Here is a 27,617-nt window from a genome sequence, read left to right on the forward strand (position 1 = left end):
ACATATACTATAAGTAATTAGCTTACTGGTGACCAGTATGAAAGAGTAAACCACAGCCAGGAGACTGGAAAAAGGGGGAAAAGGCTGCAGAGATGGGTGATGTGAGTGAAGAGGCGCTGCTGGATTATTTCTACTCGGCTGGAGGGAATTCCGGCAGAGTCTCAAACGCAGACCTGCTCAAGACTTTTAAGCCTTTTATTGGCCACAGTGACTTGCAGCTACGTGGTAAGTAAAGTGGATTTATCTGAGTGGAAACGTGAGAATGAGGCGTGATGTGGTCGCGAGGCGCTGTGTAGTCCGTGGGGGGTGTAAACACCAAACTGTCCGCGTGCTGCTTGTCCTCATATTTACAGGATATCGACTTATATACAAGTAAATTTAACCGAAGGGACGAATGGGTTTCTGTTGTTTCCTGATGTGAAGCTCACATCTGGTTCGCATTAAAACAAAAAAAGACTAACAGGAGGAATTGTGTCATTTCCTCCCGCGAGACGGTTGGTAACAAACCAAGCCATCATCCCAACATGTCACCACCCAGTCTCACATGAAGCTCTGACATGGCTCAAACAGTCACCATGATGCAACTGTTTGAGTCCAGGATCATCTTCCTCCTCCGTCCACCCACCTCCTCCTCCTCCTCCTCCTCACAGGATTACGCAATCACGTCCTGACCCTCTAACTCTGCACTTCTCCTCATATCTGCCGTAAACTCACAACTGGGAGGGATGTTGTGTAACTGTTTGTGTTATTTTCCCAACCTGCAACAGTGTCAGGAGTACTAGTTGTTGTTGTAGACATTCCCGCTCAAAGTTCTGGGATCGCTGTCCCGTAAATCTAACTGGAAGTGTTGGGTTGTGTCATTTATACCAATGTTTTCCAACCTTTTTTCCATGGATAACTCACAAGGCACACCATAAACCGAAATGGTTTTTAAAAAAAAAAAAAAAAAAAAAAAAAAAGACATCTTGTGTGTCTTAACTAGAGGATAAACACAAGAAAAAGGAATTTGATTATCTTCCACCTGGGCCTTTTTGGATGAACACAGAGCTGCTTTTTCGACCAATCAGGTGAAATTTGATCATTTCTCAGGGCACACCTGAAGATCTCTCACGGCACACTAGTGTACCACGGCACAATGGTTGACAAACACTGATTTATACTATTTTAACATTTTATTTTCGCTATGGTGTCTCTGAATGGACAAACAACACTATGTGTGAAGTGTTTGGAATAACAAGGGTCAAAGTTGCCATTTATGCTGGACACCGAAGACTGATACCTGGACGTATGGACACTTTCATCCATGTTCTGTAGCATTTATGGATGTAAATGGTCCATTTTAGGAAGCCTTGTCAATCGGTTGCTAGCTATGCCACTGGACACCATGGGCGGTAAAGGTGGGGAATGTATCTTTGTGAAAGGAATAAACCAGAGAAGAAGAGGAGGAAGAATAATGAAGATGGATTTTGTGGAGATAGTGTGAGCTTCAGAAGAAAGGCTGTGGGAGTGTCGGCGGTGTTGGGCGGTTGCAAACAACTTTGGTGTCTGAAGCTGACCTCTGAGCTCAGGACTGCCAACTAGTGGATGAATTGACCAATAACCATGGTAACATAAAAGACGCATGAGGCCGGTGATTGACGCTTGAATCAGACGTACGCAGAAATGGTCATACTTAATTAGTGTCACACGAAGAAGTTTCAGATATTCAGTTTTGAGGTAGCTAGCTGTAGAGCAGTTTTGTCCACTGATGGCCACTGGTACATAAATAATTGCTCTCAACTTTTGAGGTGTTTGTTTTGCTAACCTTTGCCACTAGATGTCAGAAATTCTTACACATTGTACCTTTGATTTTTCTCATTAAATTTTATTGTAGTTTAAATCCAGTAACAATCATAGTTCATTTACACAACATAATCAATAATACACCTGGAGCATATGCGACAGAATTGGGCCATAATACAAACTACACTTTCTGAAGCTCATACCCACCAACAGGAAGTCCTTCAACTTTAATGTTGCTATTTGGTCCTGCTCTATGCCTTTCCACCCAACGTTGTTATCATCAAACCAACACTTGAGATTTTTTCAGATAAATGCTCAGTGATAGAGCTTAGCGCTGTACCTTTGATCATCATTTTAAAACCGCACACTGAAATTGATCATATTTTTGCACCTTAGCGCCCTTTAATGGAGACGAACAGCCATCATGCTTTTTCTTTCGTTTTCCTGCTTCCTCTAATCATGTATTCTTACGTTTTTTACGTTTTCAGCCATGTTGGATGTTCAGAACAGCCGGTGTGTTTTTGTATCCTGTTGCTGTGTGTGACATAAAGCAAAATTTCAGCTGGAAAAAAACCCATTGTGAAGTGTATTTTTTTTTAGCCTTGGGATGCTGCAAGTCGACGACGGCTCCAGCGATGTGCATAATAGACGTCAGTATGCCATCAAAACGAGACAGAAGGACAAAGTTTCATGCTTAGAAACATACCTGCTGTTGCTTTAAATGTATTTAATGTCTACATCAGTATTTTTAATACCCCAAAGCCTGAATGTTTACCTCACATTACCTGCTAAATGTAAAAGCATGTGGGCAGTAGAAGCAGTCTCTCTATGCATTAGTCTGTTGAACTATGTGATCACATAGCGGTGTATTAGCTTAGCGATTTAGCTTTTATTTTTAATGTTTCATGGCCATCTTGTTCTGTTAAGTGTCACAGTGCGCTGGATGATCCAACAATAACGGGATTTTTCTGCAGCAGTTTAGTGAAGCGCAAATTATATGTTAACGTCGTCATGGAAACGTGCATCTAGAAAGACTCAACAGCAAAATAATGACAGTTTTATTGGAGTAAGATGCAGGGAGGAGATGCGGCAGTGCGTTTACCTTTGGCACCGGCTGAAATGCAAATACAGTGTGTGTGTGTGTGTGTGTGTGTGTGTGTTAACCTCCTCTAATGATTATCCAAAGTGACCTTGTGCAGACAGCATGTATGGTCCAGATGCCATGTCCGCAGTCCAGTTGTTGACAGAGGTTTAGAGATACGCGGCTATCTGACACGGCGGTCCAATTAGAAAAGTGCTTCCCACACATTTTAAAGTCTGTCGTAGCATGTGGCTGCGGCTTGTCGCGGCATAATTGTGATGATAGAGTTTTAATCATAATTAAGTCCACATGCATGACTGGATACGATCTCTAATGGGGGGGTGGGGGGGGCTTTTTCATCACATCATAAAACTGGGCCATGGCTGGGAAGAGTGCAAGGGGGGACATGTTGCTGCGACTTGCTTGTTTGTGCAGATTTTTGGCTAATAAATAACTAGCGTGCATGTGGCGTTGCTCACTGCGCCGAGCGAGGAGCTGTGTTGTTGAGACAGATGTGAGCAGCTGTTTCCTTCAGGTTTCCTGTTTTCAGCGTGAGCTCTGCAGCAGGCATTCTTTCCAAGCGCATCAGGAAAAGGAAATGCTTCATTTGTGTCGAGCTGAACGCCATGGCAGGCGTGTATGAAATACCTGCGCCTGGAGAATGGGAAGAAGCGTGCAGGCGTTCCTGATAAGCAGCTTCTGCTCTTCATCAGGCGTTCTGCACAAGTCTGCTCAGTGGTGTAAACAGTCAGCTCGCACTTTGGCAGCAGGTCTAAGTGCTTCTGCTTTCTGTCCTTTGAGGAAGATCTGTTTGGAGATTTGCTCATGCTGGAGAGGAAACACTTCCTCTCTGTTTAGATTTAGGATGAAAGACTCCACAAGGTACTTTTGCAGTTAGAGGTTAGCAGATACAGACTCAGTTTGTCCACTTTTAACCAGCTGGACGGTGAGTTTTTGGTCTGAGAAGCTTTGCAGGAATAGTTGGGTCCATTTCCACAGCTGGCTGTGTTTTGTTCTGTTTTCTGACCCGATGATCCCACACTGCTTCCCTGATGCTGAGGCCCAGGCGGTGAGGAGGATCCATCAGACCTCCTACAGCTGATCTTCACTTGTCACCTTACATACCTCACCATTTTCTCCAAGCTTTTCCTCATTATTACTGGCTTTTTACCATCCACCGTCCCACAGAGACCGTCTCCGACGAGGTTTCGGTGGACAGTTAATGACTGAAGTTCCAGATCAGATCAAACTTTATTTCTCGACACTTTTCAGGCCACAGACAACACAAAGTGTTCCACAAGATAAAAACCAAATCATAAAGATAAAAAGTAAACATTCACACACAATGCTGATAACATGTCGTTTTAAAACTGTCTCAAGTTCTCCTCCACACACACACACACACACACACACACACACACACACACACACACACACACAAGGACAGACAGCCCCCCCCCCCCCCCCCCCCCCCCCCCCCCCCCCCAAAACATGACTCCCTAACTACTGTCTCTTTAACTAAATGGAGGTATGATAAAACATTGACTTGATACTGATGTGAGGAGACGATATCTCTGGGGTCCATCCACACCAGCCCCCCCCCCCCATCACACTCAGGTGCTCTTCATCTGCGCCACATACCATGCGTTTACATGGGAGTTTTACTTCCTGTTTAATTCCGAATAAAAGGTAATTCCGCTTTAAACTGATGAAAAACGACCATGTACACATTTTATTCCTGATGCTAATTCCTATTCAGAATTAAACCTAACTCCGATGTAAGTGGCGCGTTGTTTTGCCTCCCGTGTTCGGTGGTCTATCTTTCTTCTTCTTCTCAGTTGCTGCAGAAAGTGAAGTAGTATGCTGGTGTTGAGCTGCTACTTCACATTTATTATAAAAACCGGTTCTTATTATGTAGTTTTTACAAGTTACGACTGAAAAGACGAGAAGCAGGGAGACAGCTTTGTTTATTTCCAGTGTACGTCGTACGTCACGTGCACCCTCTGTCCAATCAGAACCCTTCCCAACCCGCCGCTCTAAAGAGGAATTAAGAAAGGATGTGTTTCATGTAAACCTTCATTTGGAATTATTACTTCCATGTGAACTCGTAGGAGAATATGTTAATTCTGAATTATTTAATTCTGATTTAAAAAAAAAAAACACCATGTAACCGGACACAGTGCTTTAGGCCTGACATTTCGTACATCCTCAGGTGTAGGATTGCGCTCAGTTTCTCAGAGTCGAGACGAAACACGGAGAAGCTGCTTTTACTTTTTATCTGCTTCCCTTCTGAACTGCAGGAGCTGCTCTTCTGTCACATTCTTATCTCTGCTTTTTCCTTAGTCTCTGTGTTTCCACCTGCTTGTTTTGTTTTAAGCACTTTGTATGAATAAAGTTTACTTAATTTGACCTCCGCTGGTTTCCTGCAAACAGCCTTTAGCCCTTTAATGCTGTTTGTATTATAGATACATACAGTTTCTGAAACCTTTTGCTCCACTTTGTGGTAAAAACTTTGCTCAAACTCAGTTAAACACAATCTGATGCTTTCCTTCTGCTCCCTGGTGTTAGAATACATCCAGCTCTTTCATCATGTTCACGTCACATGACAAGAAATGACAAAATACACAAAATAATTTTTTACATTTTGTTGAAGGGCCAAATAAATAAATCAGATATAAGAAAGAGGACACACGGCACTGAGCTACGCTGCGTTTCAGCTAACTGGGAATTAATGAACTGGTGCAGAAATGGTGTTTTATGTCAAATTGTTCCTGTCTTTTTAACTTTTAATTATGAAAAATAAAAATAACGTCTTTACAACAGATTGCTGGTGAAAGGAAATGTTCTTAAAGATAATTTACCATGGTTATGTTTACATTACATTCCTTGCGTTAAGAACCTTTTTATGGCTAAATAACCCATGTATCAGTGTTAGGTGGTTTATCCAATAATAGTAGTAATAAAAGCAAATATATAGGGTGTCCTATAAATATCCATACAAAAACATTTATATTTAAATATTTCTACATGAAAAATAACTTTTATTAATATATAATATAACATAATTATAATATAATATAATGTAATATATGCTATAATATATATTATGTAATATATTAATATATCTACATGACTACCATCTGTTAAATACTCTGCAGGGCCTGCCCTCATTTTTATTAATATAATATAATATAATGTTATGTTATAATATAATGTTATGTTACGTTATAATATGTTATGTTATAATATAATATAATATAATATAATATAATATGGCGAGCTGTCCAGGGTGTACCCTGCCTTTTGCCCAAAGACTGCTGGGATAGGCTCCAGCTTCCCCGTGACCCTCCATTGGACTAAGCGGTTTGGATAATGAATGAATAATATCATAATATATATTATGTAATATAATATCATCTCCATGACTACCATCTGCTGAAAACACTCTGCAGGACCTGTCCTCCGCTGCTGAAGAAGACGCTGAAGCACAGCTGGAGTTGTGTTTGTAATGCCGTCAGTGATACGTTGACATGATTTATGTTTATCATATTTTTCCTGATGCACCATGGCCTTCAGATGCCACCAGAAGTCCTCGGGATGATTTCCATTTATTACTCTGTATTTCATCTTCTGGGGTGTCTGACATGGAAAATAAATACAATGCTGGGAAACATTTGGATGGAAATGTACGGGAGACCCTTTTATTACCGGGAACGGAAGAACTGGACTGACAGTAAATGACAGAAACAGAAAAATAAGACAAAAGTTGCTCTAGGCCACTTGAACTTATTATGGCTGCAAGATGTAAGGAAATGACAAGCGGTTGAAGACTTTCCAACACACAGTAGCTGAAACACATGTTAGAACATTTCTATCAGAGCTGCAGGTGGAATCAAAGCGATGATTTTCATCCTTTAGTAGGTTTTATACAAAGTTCTCCCGTTCTGCTTATTTTTGCTTTTCTTTCCTTATTTGTCCCTTTGAGCTTTTGAATCATTGAAGTTTCACTGCATGATGAAAGTTTATTTTTAGTTCCCAGTTTTTCACCTCAAATATTTTCCCTTGCAGCTAAATACAGAGAGGAATTCAAGCTGATCATCGACCGCATTGCCGTGGTGAAGTCAGAGGACGTAAGTGCACTCCTGAAATACTTTTACCTTCTGTGGGAAACGCGGCGCTCATGTGGACTTTCTGGTCTTATCTCGACGCCACACTGAGGCACGAGCAGGTGAATAAGCTGGCCGTGGTTCAGGGAAACTATTTTGACTGAACGAGGAGTGTTTCAAACCGCTTTTCTTAAACAGGACTGGTCGTACCCACGGCTTTTCCCCAGAGACCGCAGCTGCAGTTTAATGTTTTCAGAAATCTATTTTTAGTTATAAAGATAAGTGTCAAACTGGGTTTACTTACTATATAATCATGCTTTTTTTTTTTTTTTCTTTAACAACTTTTTCTCCACTCGTGAATCCGCAATCCTTCAATTCTTCAGCTATAATTTCATGTATTACAGCAAACTATTACAGCTTTATACTAACTCATCAGGTACAGACGCGAGGTTAAAACCCTGGCATTACATTTCAGTTATGACCCCCCCTTCAGTTAAGTTTCTACTTCTTGATACTGAAACTAGATACCATGAGACCACAGCCAAATGTCTTCCACAGGCAGGTGGCGTCACTAGGGAGTTTCTATTCTCTTCTAAAGCAGATCTGAAATTGTTTTCAAAAGCTACAAAACATTAGTTGTTTTTTTTCCCCTTATGGTTGTCGTAATTAAGTAAAAAAAGTAATAAAGCTCAGTAAAGAGAGAAAGAAATAACTGCGGCGGACATCCACAAGAGCAAAACGGAGAGAAATCTTTCTAATCTTTTCCGACATGCTGCATCATGCAGCCGTCTCTTTTGTCTGCATAATGCAGCATTTTTGCAACCAGAGGATTTTATAAGCGAGCTCAGATTGTTCAGAACTAAATATTACTTTATGACTGATGTAAAATGTAATAAATTATCTTATTTATTTGCTTTAAAAAAATATTTCTATTGAACCAGAATTAGAAAATAATGTAATGATTTTCATAAAATTTTTATTTATTATTGCTTTAGTCATTTTCAGCTTATTTTACAGGCAGCTGTTTTTTTCCTTCTTTAATGAAAGGGGATGAATAAATATGAGCACAACTCTTATACCTGATCCGCCCATCTGCACCTCCACTGCCCCCCCGCCTGCAGCTGCTCACCTTCTACTCATACAAAATGTAGACTTTTCCAGCTGAGTTTAAGTTTGAGTTTAATTCCAAATAGAAATTAGCATTAGGAATAAAGTGTTTACATGGTCGTTTTTCATCAGTTTAAAGTGGAATTAACTTTTATTAAGAATTAAACAGGAATTAAAACTCCTCATGTAAACGCACGCATTATGGATTAAAATCTGTGGGAAATCTTTACAACACCTTGTTGAATCTATGAATCCAGAACAAGGATGTCCTGAAAGCAAAAAGGGGTGTTCCTAATAAAGTGGCCAGTTATAGAAGACTGTTGATCAAGCATGTAAACATAGACAAGAAAGTTTGTTGAATTTCATCTCCTTCTTCCAAAAGTCCCACACAGCTGATCGTCCCTGCCTCACCGGGCGTTTCTGTGGCTTTCTGCTGATTTAAAGAGGCATGTTGTCTTCATCTGACTGTCACAGGGGGAGAAGTGTCTCATCTTGAAGAAGAAGTACAGACACTTGTTGCATGAAAGAGATGCCAAACATCAGAGGACAGATGGAGACCAAGTGAGACATCTGAACCCGACCGGAACCACAGCCGCTGTGCAGTGGGAGGCCGCGGACTCTCAGACCTCTTCCAACCAGAAGGACCAGCTAGATGAGCCCATGTCATGTGGAGACCCCGATGCAGAGGTGAATTTAACATCTAATGTTTTTCCGAAGACACAAAACTGAGGACAGGATTCAGCTAAAAGTGTCTGAATCTGCACCGCCTCAGCACACTGTGGCATTTTCATGCAGCTCTTGCATTTATTTACACACAAAGCTCTTTTTGTTGGTGCACTCTGTAGCATGCGTCAGCATTCGCTGAATGGATGTTTACACTGAGAGGCCTGTATAAGAAATAAAAAGCTATTTTTGCTGCGGTGAATAGAAGTCAGCCATGATGAAAAGAGAGAGAAGGTCAAAGGGTTTATGTCTTTACATGGAGAGCAGAGCAGTTTGAAGGCTTGGTTTAATGCATGCTAATCCTCTAAAAGTACTTTTCATTTTGTTCACGCAGTAAACTTTAGCATGTAATCGTAGATTTAGGTGATTTAATGCATGCTATGCTGCTGGTTAAGTGTGAGCGTTCGACCCAGCAGCAAAGGAACATTATCTGTCTTCGCCCAGATGGCGATGGGCGGAAAAGAGCAAATAAAGTGCTAATGTTGGTTGTTATTCGACACAGCTGACTGTGATCACACAGTGGCTGAGTTAACAGCACATATTGTGTAGGATCAGCTAGCAGGAACAGTATGCATGCAGTACACTCCACAGTCTCCTCCTGCCATCCAAACCCAGCAGTCTTCAGCGCAAAGCGACATGCAGTATATATATATATATATATATATATATATAATAGTTGGATAGATAAATACAATACACACATATATGCATACATATACACATACGCACACATAAACACAACCTGTACACGCACCAATACATGTATACACAGACCACATATGCCTACATATATATGTAGCACTAACATATACCCATCTATACACGCACAATGTTCAGGACGATCACCACCTTTATTAACATGAGGTGCAAATCCTCCTGAGCACGTCTGTATGTGCAAAAACAGCGAGATATGTTCATTTATGTTTGTGTCAAATGATGCTTCTCAGAGTGTGACCTGAGTTTTAAGCTCTACTTGCCAAGATGCTGTAATGTTCGTTTGTGCTCGAGTCAGAGAGATCAGCTTTTCCAGTTTCGGTCTCAGAGTTGCTAAAATAAATCTGCAAAGTGGAAAACCTACAAGGTGATGAAAATCTGCTGACTTCCAGTTCCAGTGGTTCCTTCTTTTACCCACCAGGTGGTGCCAAGTAAATTACCTGGATCTGTTACCAGCAGCATGCTGCTTCCAGGAGGAGGACCAACTGGGGGAGAAGCTGCATTTAAATCAAGCTGCTTGTTGTTATGCTAAGTAGGAACATGTAGGACCTCATTAGAAAGATAATAACCATTTGTGCCTGTTTGAAGAGATGGGTAATTCACCCCAGAACAGGAGACATGTCTCTGCTGGATGGGCTGTTCAGTGGATAGATGGAATATGTGGGAGTCTGTTAATCTGACACTAAAGTTGGAATAATTGGGTTTATTTAAGTTATCGGTCACTAAACAGAATCTTGTGTTTAGGACACGAAGTTCAGCGGCGACAAATATTTGATATTTAGCAACCTGGCAGGTTCACCGTGGGGTCACACACTGTTTTTATTAGCTCTCCTGAAGCTGTTTGCTTCATGGAAGGTGTCATGCATATCGTATCGCAGAGCACACTCAGCTGAGGCGATGAACTCAGGAGACCAGAGGAGGGACAGCAGCTCACATGGTAAACATCGTCACCTTCCAGCTTTAGATGAGTAATGTTACGTAACAGGGGCGTATCCAGGAAAGTTTGATGGGGTGGCCAATCAGCGTTAGAATCAGCGTGTAAAACACAATTCTCGGTCTCTGGAATGCTTAAGTAACACTTTTGTGCCATTTCAGTGTGAAAACCAAAACACCGTTGTCTAATGAACTATTGTAAAGAATATCGAACTGTAAATGAAGACAGAAAAAGAGCCAGTGGGTGTCACAAACACAAAATATTAGAGCAAATAAAGATTTTAAACATTACTTTATAAGGCTGCATTCACATCAGGATAGTCTGTCAGACTTGTAGAGCCCTATAAAATCCGTTTTATTTTTTTCCAAATTCCATTGTATTTTTTCCGAAATTCTGTTTTTTCCATTTTATTTTTGGAAATTCCATTTTTTCCATTATATTTTTTGGGAAACCCCCTTTTTCTTTCTTTCTTTTACTTTTTACTCCAATGTTACTTTCAAAAACATTGTTTTTTATTTAAATAACTACAATGTACACAAATTAAATAAAAATGTACTTTAAATTTATTGAGGTGACAGACATGTCCTCAATACAGTACATTAAAGTGCATCAAAAACAAGCACTGAGTTATGGAGTAGTATGGTTTGAGAAACTGTTGTATATATCCATGGAGACATCCTCCAGAAAGTATTGGTTTTTAACTCCTGTGATAAAAAGAAGATGAGAAGAAGAGACTCAGATCAGCTGTAGGGGGGTGTATCCATGCAGACCGAGATCGTGTTCACGCTGCTCTATGGTCAAACCAGCCAAACCATTAGAATGATATATCCCCATTTCCACCAGAGGTGGCGCTGCTCTAGTATTTAGCAGAAGAGGACAAGACCGACGTGAAGAAGAAAACTGTTGAGTTCAACATAGAGCATGAAACTATGGCTGTTTTGGGTTTTTATTGTGTCTTATACAAGTATACTGCAGAAATCCACTGCAACAATGGACGCAGTATGAACACCAGACGAGGCAGAGGACCCTTAACGCCATCGCTATGGAATTACCCACAATGCAATGCTACGCCACATGCAGGAAGTGACTATTTCTGTGGTCCACTTCCTGTATTTGGTCCACTTGAAACGGGCCGAGACCTGCGTTTGTAGGTGGACTGAGTCCCTTTTTTGTCCGAATCAGAATTGGTTTGGCGCGTTCACATTTTCCCAAATGAAGCGACTTTCTGAGCAAACTGACTCGGATTCGGATTAAAAAGGCTGATGTGAACGTGTCCTCAAACATACCACCTTTTGTCATTTATTATTTATATTTCATCACAATATTTAGCTTTCTTTCTTGCTTTTCAGGGCAAAAGAACATCTAACTAATGAAATAAAACAAAGTAGCTAAAAAATGAACAATAATAAAAGCAAGTTGAGAGTAATAATAATTAATAGCAAAAAAATGACATGATGACTTTAGTTTCTTTTGTTCCGTTAACTCGATGAGTTGCAGTTAAATCCATCGATTGGATGCCAAACATTTGCTGGTTTTACATGTCAGTTTTCTGCTGTAATTTATTTGAAGTCACATGATATTTGAATTTTGGATTGTAACTAAATATGAAGATTTCATCACAAGTTTTTTCTGGTAAATCACAAATCAAATGCCAGCAGCTCTCTGGTCTTTCCCTTCCTACCCAACCATGTTGTTTTTTCTCTTCATGTTATTACTGGTCTCTTGTGAAAGTGCAGAAAACGGACATGTCAGGCTGGGATAAAGCTGGATAAATACCGAGCCTCCACTTTTCGTGTTCGGCACGCTGACGTGTGACAGCTTTGGGCAAGAGACCTGAAAGACTGAGTGTTTAAACACCACGTCTCTCTGTGTGTGTGATCTGAGAACAGTTTGCAAACCAAGTTTTCCTCAGAAGAGTCAAAAAAAGGAAAAAAAGATTCCTCTTCCTCATAAATCAGCCGAACGACACTTTTCCACGCTGCAGTTTTTGGGGTTAATTGTCAATTGGATTGTTATTCGTTCCCCCGCTACGTGTGAGGCTGTCTCATTAGCTCTGGTTTGACACCCTTTGGTCGCGCCACGTAAGATGGAAAACATCACAGCAGTGTGTGAAAGCGCGTGTGTGAACCATGTGTTGTCAGAATATTGGGACTGATACAGTCCAGTTATCTTGTGTCACCACTGAGTAACAGTCTTGTGTTGTCTGTTTCAGTCCGAATCGGAGCATGAGGAGGAGTGTACGGGCAGCATGGGCTCCGCCGCTGTTGCTGTAAGTCTGCTTTGAGCCTGTTTTCTATTGTTTTCTCTTCTCTTAATGTTTAACAAAGAGGTCAATAACTCAGAGTTTTGCTTTTTGTAACATCCAGCCTGACCTTTTGTGGGTTTGGTCCTGTAAATAAAGTCCACATCGCCTGCAGTTAAACAAACAGCAGAAGTAAAACTTGTGAACTCAGTGGAGCGTCATCATGGGTGTTTCCCACAATGTGTCCGTTGGCTTGTAGGAAATGGATTAGAGGTTTGTGGCCTCAGCATTATCAATAGAGTCCAAAACAGGATGTGTGTGTTTCTGTTCTAGCTGGATCCTTTAGAGAAGGAGTGGATCTATTCTGCTGCCAGCGCTCGAGTTCCTGACCTCTCGCAGCTGCTCAGACAGGACCCCTCGCTGGCAAATAAGAAGGTAGCAACGTTTTGTGGTTCACCTTTCAAGGAACAGCTCTTATAAATACTTTTTTTTTTGTTTTTATTTTCTGTTAATCTTGAATTGTTGGATTATCACAATTAAAAACTGATGTGGCAAAACAGTGGTTATTTGATGTTACATACTCAGGAAAAAACTCAATAAAGAGAAATTCTGCTGTGTCTAATCTGTGTCTGACAGTCTGACATGAAGTAGATCCCTATAAGCTCGATGGCCACTTTATTAGACCCACCTTGCTATTACCGGGTTGATTTACATTAATTAGTTTTAATTTGATTCATTTTATTTTCAATAAAATAAGTTAAAATTTGTTTTAATTTTCAATTTTTTTAAATTTAATTTAATTTTAGTGTTTGTTTTATTTTTAATTTGAATTTTAATTTAATTTAAGTTAATTTGATTTAATTTTTTTTTAATTTAATTTATAATTTAATTTGATTTTTAATTTAATTTTTAATTTAATTTGATTTAATTTAATTTTATTTTAATTCTGCATTTATCCATCGTAGTTTCACTAGGAGCAGAGAAACTAGGATTTTCTCAGGGCGCCACCTTTGGACCCCGTCTGGGGCCTTATACCTGGGCCCTTCAGATCCAAGCCCACCTCTTGGTATCAGAGATTCACCAACCAGTTGAAAAAATTCCTCAGATATTTGGCTCCATATTTACATGAAGCATCCCAGTACTGCGCATCCTTGAAGAGAATCTCATATTCCACCACATCATGATGAGAATCTCTTTTTTAATGTCTTGTCCAGCATTTAGGCAAGCAGAATATTGGTCTGGATGTTCTGTTCTGCTGAGAAAATTTACTTTGCCGAGGGAAGCTTTATAGATATAGTGATACCATTGATTTTCTTGGGGTTTTTTTTCTATTTATTTTGCATAATTGTTCGTATTACAGAGTTTGTACTGCTGGACCGGAGAGGATAGAAAAGCGACAGAGAAAGAATGGAAAAGAGAAAAACAGAGAAAACAGCTCGTTGAAAGAGAGAGAGCGAGATAAAGAGAGAGGAAAAAACATACATGTGCATATACACACATACACACCTGCCTATATATACATGTGCATGCACACACACACACACACACACACACACACACACACACACACACACACAAATATATACATGATGAGAATCTCCCGTTCCACCACATCCTGAAGCTGCTCCAGTGGATTTAGATCTGGTGACTGTGGCCACACACTGCTGATACAAGGCAGGATGGTTCCATGTTTTCATGAATTTTATGTCTAATGCTGACCCTACCATCATGTTGCAGCTGAAGTCAAGCAGGCAACAGTAACGGTGTGAGGGAGATTAACTTTGGACACCAAAGCATTGACCATGTTTATCTATTTATGACTACAGAAGGACACTTCTGACAGTATTCCAGGTCTGTGACTAAACGTCCCCCACAGCTTTGGCATGTGGGGGAATGGGAGATGTGCAGCCGACAAACTGCAGCCGCTGTGATGCTATCATGTCAAAAGGGAGCAAAGTCTCAGAGGAACTATCAGCTAACAAAGAGATGGAACAAACCAACAGCTTGTTGAATGTATATCACTGAATTAAAGCATTTCTGAAGGAAAAAACGGCTCCAAACTGGAACTGGCAAAAGAAATGTAAAAAATCTCCTCGGTAGTTCACATAGCTAACTCTTTCTAAAGACAGAAAACTCTTGAAATGTTCCAGATTCCTTCATGTATGATCTCACTAATGCAGGATTTTTGTGTTTCATGTTTGTTTTGGTGAAAGCAGGACTTCACCTCGGTGAGTTGAACATCTTTGCCTGATGCGTTGTTCATTTCTTTGTTCTGATTGCATGATCCTTGTCTAACCTGAACCTTTTCACATTCTTGTCCTGTTCCTGGCTGTGACCATGGCCATTCCTCTCAGGGGGTAAGTTCCACCCTTCTTTCTTATAGAAATAAGTCCAATTTTGTTTGTTTCATCATTTCTCCAAATACCAACTAATTCCTCACCTCAGACCTGCATTTTGCTTTTGGAGCTTCCAAATAACCACTCTACTGCGCTTTTCCCCTTAATGGTGTTCTGAGAAACCCGTGTTAAAACATCCAGATCATGCATTTCAAAGGTCCACTATCAAAAGGATTATGAAAGATAGCTTTTTAGCTCCTGTGCCCCCCTGACAACCTAAATCCTTTTATTTGTCTCCCTGTGCGCTTAAGAGATTTGAGCTCATGTTTGTTGTCCCTCCCCTGTGTCACAGTTCTCACACTGTCCTGTGGCCATGGCGGACCACCTTCTAAGAGTAGCCCTAAGCCGCTGCCGTCTCCAACCCGGACAAGATAGCACGGCCGCCATTGAAGCGCACGGAGATGGGGAGGGGGTGGAGATTAAGGAGAGTCTTAATGTGCCACAAAGACTTCACCCACTTAAAGATAATCTGAAAGTAATAGAGCAGGCTGGGATTAATTGTAGAACAATGCTGGTTGTGTCCCTGGGAAGGTGCTAAGTCGCCCTCGGGCCTCTTTGATGTTTCAGCCCTCAACCTTTCCCTGTTTTGGGGGAACTGGATGTAGCACGCACTGATGCAAAGAAGTTCTGGAACTAAAGACTTTGAAACCAGAAGACATGAGATTTGATCCTTCTGTCATTGCTTGGTTTAACTCGGGAGACGTTTAGCCAGCTGTGCATGTAGATGTTTGACCCGGACTGAAGGGATTACTCTTCATCCTTGGAGGACTGAAGTGTTTCCTGTTCTGAGTAAATGTTTGTGAGGATCAGGTGGACTTGTAGATATGATCTCCAAGCAGTGGCCTTAAGGGGAATCGACTTGAAAGTGAAGACACGATGCAGGTCATCTGATCTAAATCCGCCACTTCTGCCATCAAAGTCTCACGTTCTGCTTTTCTTCCTGTTCTCCTCATGACGTTCACCGGCTGTCCCGCTGTGACGGACTTCCTCTGCCCCGCAGTTTGTAAGTACATCATCTTCCCATCACTCAGTCTCCCTCCACATCCAGACGACACCAGCCTTTGTGTCCTCTGTCACTGTCGTACCTCTTTAGTCGCCGCTTCCTTCAGTGGGGAGCGCGTGGTGGAGACGGCGGCGTCCACGAGTGATCATGCAGGCGGGGGGTCACCTCTGTAGGCAGGAACAGAAACTGTAGGCGCAAGAGGGTCTAGTGGGGCTTCCTGTTCAGCCTCGTCCATCACACCCGCCCACTGGGAAACCCGCTGAGCCGTCTGTCAAACGGCCTTTTGGCCAATCTGTCTTCAGATGTGACAGCAGACGCTGCACAGAGATGGAGATGCTGCGGCCAGGCAGCGTCTACTGAAATCTGTCTCCCCGATGGAGGAGAAGTGGCGTCCTGATTCCTTTTAGTGGCGAGGGTTAGGGTTTATCAGTGGTCAGCTGCTGGACCAGCCTGTTGTTCGCCACAATGACCTGAAGGCAGAAAGTTATTAGCCTTTCAGATACGTGACTTGTGCACATCGCCGACAGAAGTTTCTGTTTGTTAGGGGTTCAGATATCCATCACCCGATGCAGAAAACGGAACAATACCACCAGAAATCACAGAGGCATTGTTGAGTTGGACAGCTGACCGGTGAAAGGAACAAACCAGGAAGAAGAAGAGGAACAGTAAGAAGATGACACAGAAACTGTCAAATTAAAAAGAACCTGAAGAAGAAGTTGAGGAAAACAGCAAAAACTTTGTGGTTTTCTTCTTCTTCTGGTGTTTTGAACGGATGTAAAGAACTTCATAGTGGTGCGTCACTGCTACCAACTAGTAACAAAACGCGGAAGTGAACTCTGAACTCACCACTGCCCCCTAGTGGATGAACTGATTTAACTATGGCAACGAAAAAGGTGGTGGAAAAATGAAGGCAGCGACGTATGGCAGCGTTTAAAATGGAGGTCTTTATTTACGTACGTAAGCGAGCATAAACGGGCCTTTAATGTGCATCTCCAACTAAATATGTTCACAACTTAGAGCAGGTAAAATAGTAGAAATGATGGAGATGGATTAACTCTTACACCCCACACTGGTACAGCGATTTACATCCCTGTTTATAGTTCACATGACCAGTACGGCAACTTAGTAAAATGTTGAAATACTTTAAATAAGTTTCTCACAGAAAACTTGTTGTACACCAGAGTGGTGGGGAAGGCAAGAGTTTAACATGTTCCAAACATTAAGATTCAGATAGAAAGTAGGGCTGATTGTCTCTTTATGTGCAAATGTAGACTGCTATGTTCACATGCAGCAGCATGCTGCTCATTTAATCCTCCAATGGAAAATCTTTCCAAGAAAACAAACATTCAAAGTATTTCATATCTTCATATCTTATCTGAACATGTTTAAGACAAATATTTAAACTGGTTTTGCAAATAAAATAAGAGAGATAAACTTATTTTTCTGTTAAAATCCCAAAATGTTTCTCATCCAGGTGTAAAATTAAATGTCGGCAAAAGACTTTGATTAAAATGTGTAAAATTGACAAAAACTGTATTAATGCAGCGTTTTCTGTCTGGAAACCAGTGCTAATTAAATTTTTTTAATTAAAAAAATTCCCATTTAAAACATAAATGAGAATGAATGCATCGAATAAAAAAAGTTTATAAATTCATTTTTATTTACTGTAGAAGACAGAAAAGAAGTCTGATAACATGAAATCTGCTGTAAAAAAAGTAAAAAAAAATATTAGTGGGAAAGAGTTAAGTAATTTAATTTTTGATTCTGATTTTTTAAATGTAATTTATTTGTAATTAAATATTTTAATAAATTGTTACAGAATTAAATTCTGAAAAATGATGTTTTATATTAATGTTTTATTAAAACTTGCTGAGCTTTTATTAAGAACATTTTTTTTAATGAAACTTGGACTTAAAAATGTAAATAAAACAGAGTTTTAATTTGTTTTATTGTATTTATTTGGAGATGGACGTCAGCAGTACGTGTTTCCTCTGCAGGACCAGACCCAGCTTACTGGCATCCATCCACAGTTAACATGTCATTGTGAAATGATTCCTGTTTGATTTGCTGTGTTTTGGGTCACATGGCGGCGGGGATGGATGTGGTTACTTAGCTGACATCTGCACCTACGCTGCTTTCACCTGTTGATAGCCCATAATTACTCGGCCCAGCGTGTGCAGAGATCACAGCTGTAGTCTGACAGGTGGATGTGGTTTGCATGTGACACATATTTAAGTGTCTTTGCATGAGGACATCTGGGTGTCTCTGTTGCGTGGTGGGGGCTCAGGTTACCCTCCTTGACGCGTGCTGACAGTAGTGCGGTGATGTCTGGGTGGGTCTCCCCTCTGCGGGTCACACTAACATCATTAATCTTACCCCCTGGTGACAGGCGGCCGGGCCCCCCCGAGCATGGCCACAGTGCTGTGTTGTTTTGTAATTAGGCTCCGTTAGATGGCAGGAAACCATCCCTCCTTCTTCCCATCCCTCCATCCGTCCACTCCCCTCTGTGCACAGCTGGCCGTCGGCCCTGAGACGACCAATCAGAGGCGTCAACAACTTGTAATAATGCTGCAGAACTAATTTGTGAAGTAAAACCTCTCGTCTTGTTGCAAACAGACAGCTCTGCACTGGGCCGCTAAGCACGGCAACGAGGACATGGCCTCTCTGGTGGTCAACGCTGGAGCTGATGTCAACACTAAATCAGTGAGTGCAGCTGATATTGCAGCCATTTAAAGGGGTGCTCCACCAACTTCATGCTACACACCATTAAAGCAGACGAGTTTTGTGTGAAGGGTTAAAACATAAACTTCATTAGAAACAAAGAGACTCATTAAGTCATCGTAACGTAATGCTGCTCTCCTGTCTCATCAGTCCCTTTACCAGGTACATCTTCTCTACTGCTTGTCATCACAAATCGGCCAATCACAGGGCGGCATCTAGTCACGTAGACGTGTTGAAAACAACTTGAGTGTCGATATGAGGAAGAAAGGGGATTTAAGCGACTTCCAACATAGCATCGTTGTTGCTTGGAGTGTTTCAGAAACCCACACCATCTCTAGCTTCAATCCCAGTTTGGTTTTTTTTGTTTTTTTAAATTTTTTTTGTCAAAAATCTGATTTCTTTTCACATAGTCATGTAGATTATAATGCCATGTGACCAACATCAGACTCCAGTGTGAACAGTCTACGGCTGTTCAGTTTGAGTGCCGGTATCCTGCAGGTTTCCCAAGTGTCCCTGCTGAAACACACCTCAATGAGACTTAGAAAAGCTCTGCACATGTCTGATAAATACACACTGATTTCAATCAGGTGTGTTGCAGCAGAGACTCTTGGAAAGCCTGCAGGACACCGGCCCTTGAGGACCTAGATTCTACGTTCCTTAAGTGGCCTATATGTCACACGCAGCTCGCTGTGTTTACAGAGGTAAATATGGATGCTACACATGTCGGTGTAGATAACTTTTAAATTTGTTTTTGATAAAATTCTGATGTTTTGTCCATTGTTTACATGGATCTCCAGTGCAGAATTGTGAAGTATGTCTCACTTCATTCATGTAAAAGTTGGTTGAAATGACTATTCAGACTGAGATTGCTTTGAAAAGTATATATATGTCACATTTAATGCCACATATGGTCTGGTTTAGATTAATTTAGAACAAACTGGACCCGTGCTGTTCAGACTGTCATGTCTTATCATGCTAACAATGTAAATAGCCTTGGTACCTAGTGGGCATGGTTTGAATGCTGCATGTCCATCCCTTTCTGAGCACAGTGTAGCATCTTCTGATGGAAACTTCCAGCAGGATGATGCACCATATCACAAAGCTCACATCATCTCCACCATGACGATGAGTTCACTGTCCTCCAACGGCTCCACAGTCACCAGATCTACATCCAGCAGAGCAGCTTTGGGAGATTCTCATCATGATGTGGTGGAAGGAGAGATTCTCATGGTGATGAGGTGGACGTAAGCGGCAACCTCCGACGGTTAAAAGTGAAGCCTATGCAGAAGTGCGTAAAACTGCAGTTCCCACCTCATCCGCTAGGGACCCCAAAACAGAGTGAATCCCCATAGACTCCCATGTTAAAAAGACCAACTTCACAGCAGGAATAAACATGTTTACAGCCTGGTTAAAAGATCCATTTTAGGTTTAATAGGTCAGGTTTACCTTCATGACAGCTGTGGGGGGGAGTGAATTTTTTTCTAACTCGCCCGTTTAAAAGTAATTTAATCATGAATCGTGTCCTTTTGATTGACAGGTACCAATCTCCCGCTTCAAGTAAGAAGAACGTGGAACAACCGCGGTTTTTAGATGGTTAACGTGACTTAGTTTTAGCCCGCTTAGCTCCGTTAGCTGGTTAGCTCCTGTTATCTCCGGGTTAGCTCGGTTAGCTCTTAGCTATAGAAAGCTCGGAGTTCGCTCGATGTCAGTCATCCACCATGACGCTCACAGCCCCCCTCTCAGCTCCACCTCTTTGCCCATATTTATATTTTCCTGGCGAGACGACGTACATGCCCCTGCCAAGATGGCGATGGTAGGAACCGCCCACCGAGCTTCAATTCAGCTCTTCAGAAACCTACGGGTGACGTCACAGAGGCTCCGCCCATCTTTTTATTTATTGTCTATGGGTGGACCGGCAGATTCTCATCATCATGAGGTGGAACGGGAGATTCTCATCATGATGTGCAGCTGACAATTGTGCAGCAACAAAAACTGGGTTCAACCTGGTTCTAGCAAAGCCTTTAAACATGTGTAACATGGTGGAGCGCCCCTTTAATGCTACTATGTTTCAGTGAATTTAAGTATTATTTCACATTCTCTGACTAAATTGTGTTTCTTGTCTCTCTTGCAGCACGTGAGTAGCCGGGCTTTAATCGGGCAGTGACGGGTATGTACTGTAGTGTAATAAACACACGGCCGCTCCCCTCTGTGATGTAATGCTCCTTTTTAAGATCTCTGTGAAGATCCAGCTGTGCAAATGTATTACAGCAGCATGTGTTGTGTAGCTGCAGGAGAACACGGCTAATAAATCATGTCATGTCATGTTAATTGTTTCCCAAAACAGTGCGTCTATGTGCCAGCATGCAAGTCCACGGCCATGCAATTTTCAGCGAATTACCAAGCAATTATGTTTTTATCATTATCTGTTGTTTCCATAACCTTTTGCTAATTTGTGTGTTTTTTTCCATGATGTTTTCATTGGCGGTGCTGGGATCTGGGAAAATCAAGGGAGTAAGTGCGAAAACCTTCCATCGCTTCAGAGCATTCAGAGTAAAAATGTGAACCTTAAGCAGCTCTTTATGTGTCAGAGTTGAAGATGGGTTTTTAAAAAAGCACCGTAGAGCCTGAGAATGTGTCTTCTTGGAGCTTCTTTCTGTAGATTTTTATTATACATGACTTGTTCTTGTTCTGCAGGGTTACACACCGTTACACATTGCGGCGCTACACGGTCATCAACATATGCGTGACCTGCTCGTAGGGACTTATGGTAAAGTGTGTTTTCTTTAAATCTCATGTTGACGACACAAACTACATGAAAGCGTTGTATCATTTATAACACATGACCCAAATGTTCAGGAAACACAACTGAGCTCTATTTTAAATCATTGGCCTGCTTCACAGCAGAAAACTGTTTAGAAAAGATTTATTTTTGTCTCATCAGGGGCGAAAGAAAACATACGGGACTACAGCGGCCATCTTGCCTGCCATTATTTGAATATGAAGGAGCCAGAAGGTCCAAGCGAGGACTGTGAGCTGCGTGAGTGCCTTATACTGTTGCTGCTGAAGCTGTGAAGTCAATGAGTTAAGCCTTGTAAAGTCAGAATTTAAAATGAATCCATTTGGTGTTAAATTATTGTGTTTTGAAGCGTAAAGTTCAGATTTTTGCCGTTGCATTCATAGTCTGTAGTGACCAAACTGTATTTGAACAGAAGCAGGAGAGTGGAGAGATACTTGGCCGATTGGCAAAACAATCTATTTTTGAGGCTTAATACTTTGGAATAATGGTTCCAGCATTCTGATTAGAAAGAGCAAATCTAGCTAATGATACTGCAAAGACTTACAGGAAATATTTGTTGACTTATTATTTCATAAGAGACAAAGAGTTCAGTTTCACATCTAACAGGATTTACGGTCTCTTGGTTGTGATAAAAATGAAGTATTAAGTTTATTGTGATCATTAAATCATTGTAATTTGGAGACGGTGAAGCAGTACACAGGCGCCAACATAATCAGCCGGTGAACTTCAACTTTTAAACTTTCATCAACCCAGTATGGATCCATCTCCTCGTCTGCTGCAAGTGGAATTAAGGCAGAAAGCTTGCAGCCTTCGGTGAATGCTAATCTAGCAAATACAGATTCAGCGTTATTTCTTTGACTGTGGAACAGAATCATTCTGTAGAAGTTGTTACTTTTTTGCTGTATTTTCATCAGATGAGTAGAACTAACAAACTCCAATGTATCAAATCCAGTTATGGACCAAAGAGTGAGCGTAGCTTAGCATGAAACCTGGAAATCCAAGCTAAGCTAAGCTACACACAGGCTATAGTTTAGTTTATCTAAACTAATTTCAAGCTGTTATTATTAATGATCAAATTGATAAAAAATTACAGATTTATTAAGCTACTCCTTTAATTGCTTTGGTTTTTTGGTTTGGTTGTCCTAGCACATTAAAGCTAGCTGTTAATGCCTACATATGATATGAAATTGTGAATAACTTGGGAGGTGAAATATCAATGTTTTTGTCTACGCACACCAAGTGCAATGCAGAATCATGAATAAATGATGACTCAACAATGACAATATTGTGATGATGCTAGCAAATGGAAATGAAAATGCATTGGGTTCTTCCTGTTGTAGAAAAAACGGAGAACTTGTGAGTGTAAATGTTTGAAGCTAATTGAACAGGCCAAGTGCTGAGACACAACAATGGGTACGGTTACAGGATGTTTATTCATTCGGAATTAGTAACTCAGAATGAAATAATTCTAAATTAACTGTATTCACATGGAAGTAATAATTCCGATGTGACGTACTTACGTTTACCGTAAATAAAGTTTGCCCCCAGCTTGTCGTCTTTTTGATCATAGATTAGAAAAAGACATAATAAGCACCAGTTTCACCGTTATTTTTATTATAATTTTGAAGCACCAGCTCGACACAAGGACACTACTTTACTTTGCTTCAGCAGCTGAGAAGGAAGATAGATTACTGAACACGGGAGGCAAAACAACACACATAACTTGCAGATCCACTATGTAACATGTCTGTTACTTCAGAATGAAGTTTAGTTCTGAATAGACTTTTGCATTAGGAATTAAGTGTTTACATGGTCATTTCTGGTCAGTTTAAAGCAGACTTAACTTTTATTCACAATTAAAACTCCCCCGTAAACGTGACGAGTAAGACGCTTGGCCATGGTGATCCAGAGTCTTTATGAAGTAGCAGCAACAATGAGACACTTGTATTGCAACACGCCTACTCTGATTGGTTTATTGTGTATCTGTCGGACGTGAATACTAAGAAAAATCAAGCTCAGCTCAGGAAAATGAAACTCAAAATCGCTAGATGGAATTTCATCACTCATAAATGTTCCTGCTGGTTTGACCTTGATATTGATATTAATATTGATATTGCCATTCGAATTACTCGGATGAAATATTCAACGTAGGTGTGTAAAGGACTTTAGACTGGGTCTGCAACTAACAATTATTTTAATTGTCGACTAATCTGTAAATAATTTTTTCAATTAGTCTCGAGTATTTCTGTACCGCCCACCATCTGTGCTTCCAGTTGACGCAGCTTTTACTGGTTCCAGTATGTTTTACTCCACTCTCTTCATTTGCATCATATGAACGTCCCCCTGATTCCCAGTCAGTCACAACATAATGTCCTTTAGTAAGTTAAAAGAATGACTCCTGAACCAGTTGGATATTAAATTTAAGATGAACAGCTTACTACTAATTTATTTTGAATTATTCAAACTTAGCTATAGTGTCATATCCAAGCTGGACAGAATTTGCCTCCAAAGGAAAACAAAATAAATATTTTAATTTTTGTAGAATTGCATTGAAATGATTATTTACATCTTGAAAAAGCCTGTTTTGTAGGTAAACAAGCACCTGAATCCTTTAAATGTTTTTGAATCCAAACGGTGATCTGGATCGCCACCAAAATTAAATCACTTCTTCCTTTTCACATTTCCAACAACTCCTGAAAATTTCCTGAAATATCTGGCCATAGCTTTTTGAATTATCTTGAACACAAACAGATAAACGGCGGTAAAAACAGGAGCTCTTTGGCAATGGCACATCGCTACTCGCTAATGCTAACTTTACTATCAGGAATGCTGGAAACCATGACCCCGGGGTGCTTTCCTCTCAGATGCTCATGCATGACTGTCGTGCTGCCGTGGTACGCCAACTCTGCGTGGCAGACGACACATTTCACCTGTTTGACACTTTGTTTAGTGTGAAATATCCCCAAACTTTGGAAATAGGTTGCGCCACCGTCAGTTTCTTCTTTGTTGTTTAAACAAAATGACAATACTGCCCCCAGCACTTCCTGTGGTGCTTTGCATCATTTGGTGTTCAGAGTTCTTCTACTGTCGGAAAAGCCGTGGTTGGTAGATGGCGTTGAGTTGCCTGGCGCCGCATTTTATTAGCAAAATGTTATAACGCGACAAGTCAATGAATTTTCATTGTCTACTTTGTCGACAAATTGTTGCAGCTGGACTTTAGACTTTCAGTACGAGTCTGAGCTTGGCAGCAGCGATACACAAACCATCTAAAATCTTCTGCTAGCAAGCCTGAAGGAGCCAGTTGTATTTCTTCATCACTCCGTGCAGAAGCTCGACATTTTGAAATGTACTAAACAGGCAGCTCCTCTCGACGAGGACAAGATCAGATGTTTCTCACTGGAAGTGGTGAAGGTCTGTATTGGGCTGATGTCTTTTTCTAGTGTGATTTAAACAGAGACGTGTAGAGAGTACAGGGTGGTTACAGAGTGCAGGTTTTTATTTCAGAAGAAAAAGCTTGTGTACCTTTTATTTTAGGATAAAGGAACACGTACGTGTTGGTGTGCACAGCTGCAGAAATCTTACTTCCACGGATGATAATTCTCTGCCAGCTGATGAAGTTTTGCTTCTTGTGGTTGCAGAGTTTCAGGTTATGCAGGCCAGAGAGCGGAATAAGAACAGGAAGCTGGTGTCCCTGTTCCACTCCAAGAAGAAGTGGGGCTCAGCGGAGGAGCTGGCCCCGATCGAAGAGGAGAGGACAGCGTCGCATCAGCTGGTCATTCCTGCTTTCAGGCCCCGCAAATTCTCCCGCTGAGAACAAGCAGGACAGCCACATACACACACATTTATATGTACACACACACACACTTTGACACTCAAAACAAGGAAACAGCTTAAAGCAGTAAAAGGGAAATGTCAACTTGAAGAAATAGCTGCTGTTACAAGTGCTGTTTTACTCGTGTGTGATATATGTAAGGATTAAACAACCAGGAGCCGTACATTAGCTGGTTATAATGCACGCCGCGGAGTCTAGAACACCACGACGCGCCGTGTCTAATCTGCTTATACCAACATGGCCCCACAAAGTAAACATTTTATAACTAATTTTTATTTTGTACAAAACTTTCTAAATGTGCTGAATTATAGGAACTGTTTCATGTTGAACTCCTTGGAGTTTTTATGCTAAACAACCGATACAGCGCGTTTCTGTCATTCACCTGTCAAAAGCAGTTGATTAACGCGTTGCTACGGTGACGCCACCTAACGGAGTGAAATTACAGTAATTTAACTTGCTGAACTTCTTTCTTTCTTCTTTCTCTTTCTTTTCTTTCTCGGTAGTCATGATACACTCTTTTATTATTTACACCATTATTTGCAGCAAGTTTGCTGTTTTAAGCTGAGAAAAGAAAAAAAAAAAACATGAAGTATTTCCACCTTAGACTTGATACTAGCAAAACCTGTTTCACCATTTAATGACGTGAGACAAAAGTTAGTATTTATCATAGTATGATTTCCTTCATATTACAAGAAAAATGTTAAATACAAAGATGTATTGAACTTTGACTGCAGCACAAAGGGTCTGAACAGAAATAAAACAATAACATGACTTGATAGATGACTGACTCAGCAAATAAAATAAGATAAATCAGCAACTGCGGGTTGTGTTGCAGTTGTGTGTTTGTCTGATCTGCAGGAGTTTCCAGAGTTTAGAAAGGAGGAAAACCAAACTGTTGCTTTATATGCGTGTTTTTCTGCGTTTTCTAATCTGAGGAATTGAAGTCAAAACGGGCAGATTTTATTGTTTTTCTTTTTCAACTGCAGTTTCACAGATTGGATTTTTTGCTTTTTTTGCTTTGTCAAAGAAGAGAAACGGTTGAGTCAAGGTGCTTGATCGTGATTGGTTCCCCTGCTGTCCATCACAGCGCCTGCTGTAATCTCCCAGATGGTTTGAAGCTTTGCTTCTGCTGAGAAACCTCATTCATATCCAGAATTCAGTCGTTTTAGTTACATTTTTAGTCTCCTTGTTAAATGTAAACTACATGATCTTTGCACAATATTTATATAATGAGGATATTTGGGGATTAAACTTTGTTGTTGCATCTGCATTGTTCATTTCAAACAATAATAAACAGCTTTTCATACCTCAGTGCTTCCCAGGAATCAACTCTTTCTCCAAATTGTGATCATTCTTTTTTTTTTTCCTTGTTTCCACACAATAACTCAAGTTTTTTAAGCCGCCTTTGATCTCACTTTAACTACCTGACTTTGTGGGCTACAGATGGAGCAAATATGGGCCCTGCCAGCTCGCCATACGGCTTTAGACCTTAATTCCTGATTAGCTGAAAAGGGCAGCACTTGCTTTTGGGTCTTTGGTATCAGACGACACAGAGGGGAACAGAGGCAAGTGTTTTTGTGCCTCATTTTTGAAGCAGGGATGTTGGAGGGATAAGAGGGAGTTTCTGTAATAGATACTTATCTTACTGCCCTCAAGCCCCTCAAACAAAGTCCCCCTCTGAAGAGATTATAACCCAGGGAGGGCACATTAACTCTAATCCCATGCTTTGAGGCCTTGCACCCCCATACCACCCTCCTGCCCCACTTATTTCAACCCTTCTGTTGTTTGGGTGGGGGGGGCTGCCTTGTTTCCAGTGCATGTATGTGTAAGGCCTGTGGCTACACATGAGTGTGTGAGTGTGTGTGTGTGTGTGTGTGTTGGGGGGTGGAGAGACTGCTTCAATAGCACGCTGACTCTAATGAAAAGCATTGAGGGGTGCATACTGCTGTGTAACTGATTCCTCTCTCTGAAGAGATTAGGCGCTACATTGTTGGTGCGGTTGCTCATTTCCATGAGAGCGCAGCCTCCCACCAGCCGCTGCCCCGCTTTGTTATTTTCAGCTGGAAAACACAGAGGCCAATGTCCCCGGTTTCCTTGTTACCATTGTTTCACAAATAGGCCAAAATGTAGATGTCACGTCACAGATGCCCAGTAACCTCATTAGCCGTCTCGGTGTGGG

General features: G+C 41.0%; 1 protein-coding gene across 1 annotated transcript; it reads left to right on the forward strand.

Annotated features, from left to right (window-relative positions):
- LOC306754568 (uncharacterized protein) lies at positions 1 to 26,730 on the forward strand. The gene is made up of 14 exons (XM_079238586.1): positions 1 to 225; positions 6,932 to 6,993; positions 8,551 to 8,763; positions 12,660 to 12,716; positions 13,023 to 13,124; positions 14,906 to 14,917; positions 15,044 to 15,046; positions 15,378 to 15,560; positions 18,705 to 18,791; positions 20,941 to 20,943; positions 21,141 to 21,320; positions 21,504 to 21,576; positions 21,751 to 21,846; positions 25,245 to 26,730. Exons 1-14 carry the CDS (start codon positions 93 to 95, stop codon positions 25,415 to 25,417), a joined length of 1,377 nt encoding a protein of 458 aa, XP_079094712.1. The 5' UTR covers positions 1 to 92; the 3' UTR covers positions 25,418 to 26,730.
- Positions 26,731 to 27,617: the final 887 nt, after the last annotated feature.

The sequence above is a fragment of the Telmatherina bonti genome, assembly GCF_933228915.1.
Source record: "Telmatherina bonti genome assembly, chromosome: 4".
Classification (NCBI taxonomy): domain Eukaryota; kingdom Metazoa; phylum Chordata; class Actinopteri; order Atheriniformes; family Telmatherinidae; genus Telmatherina; species Telmatherina bonti.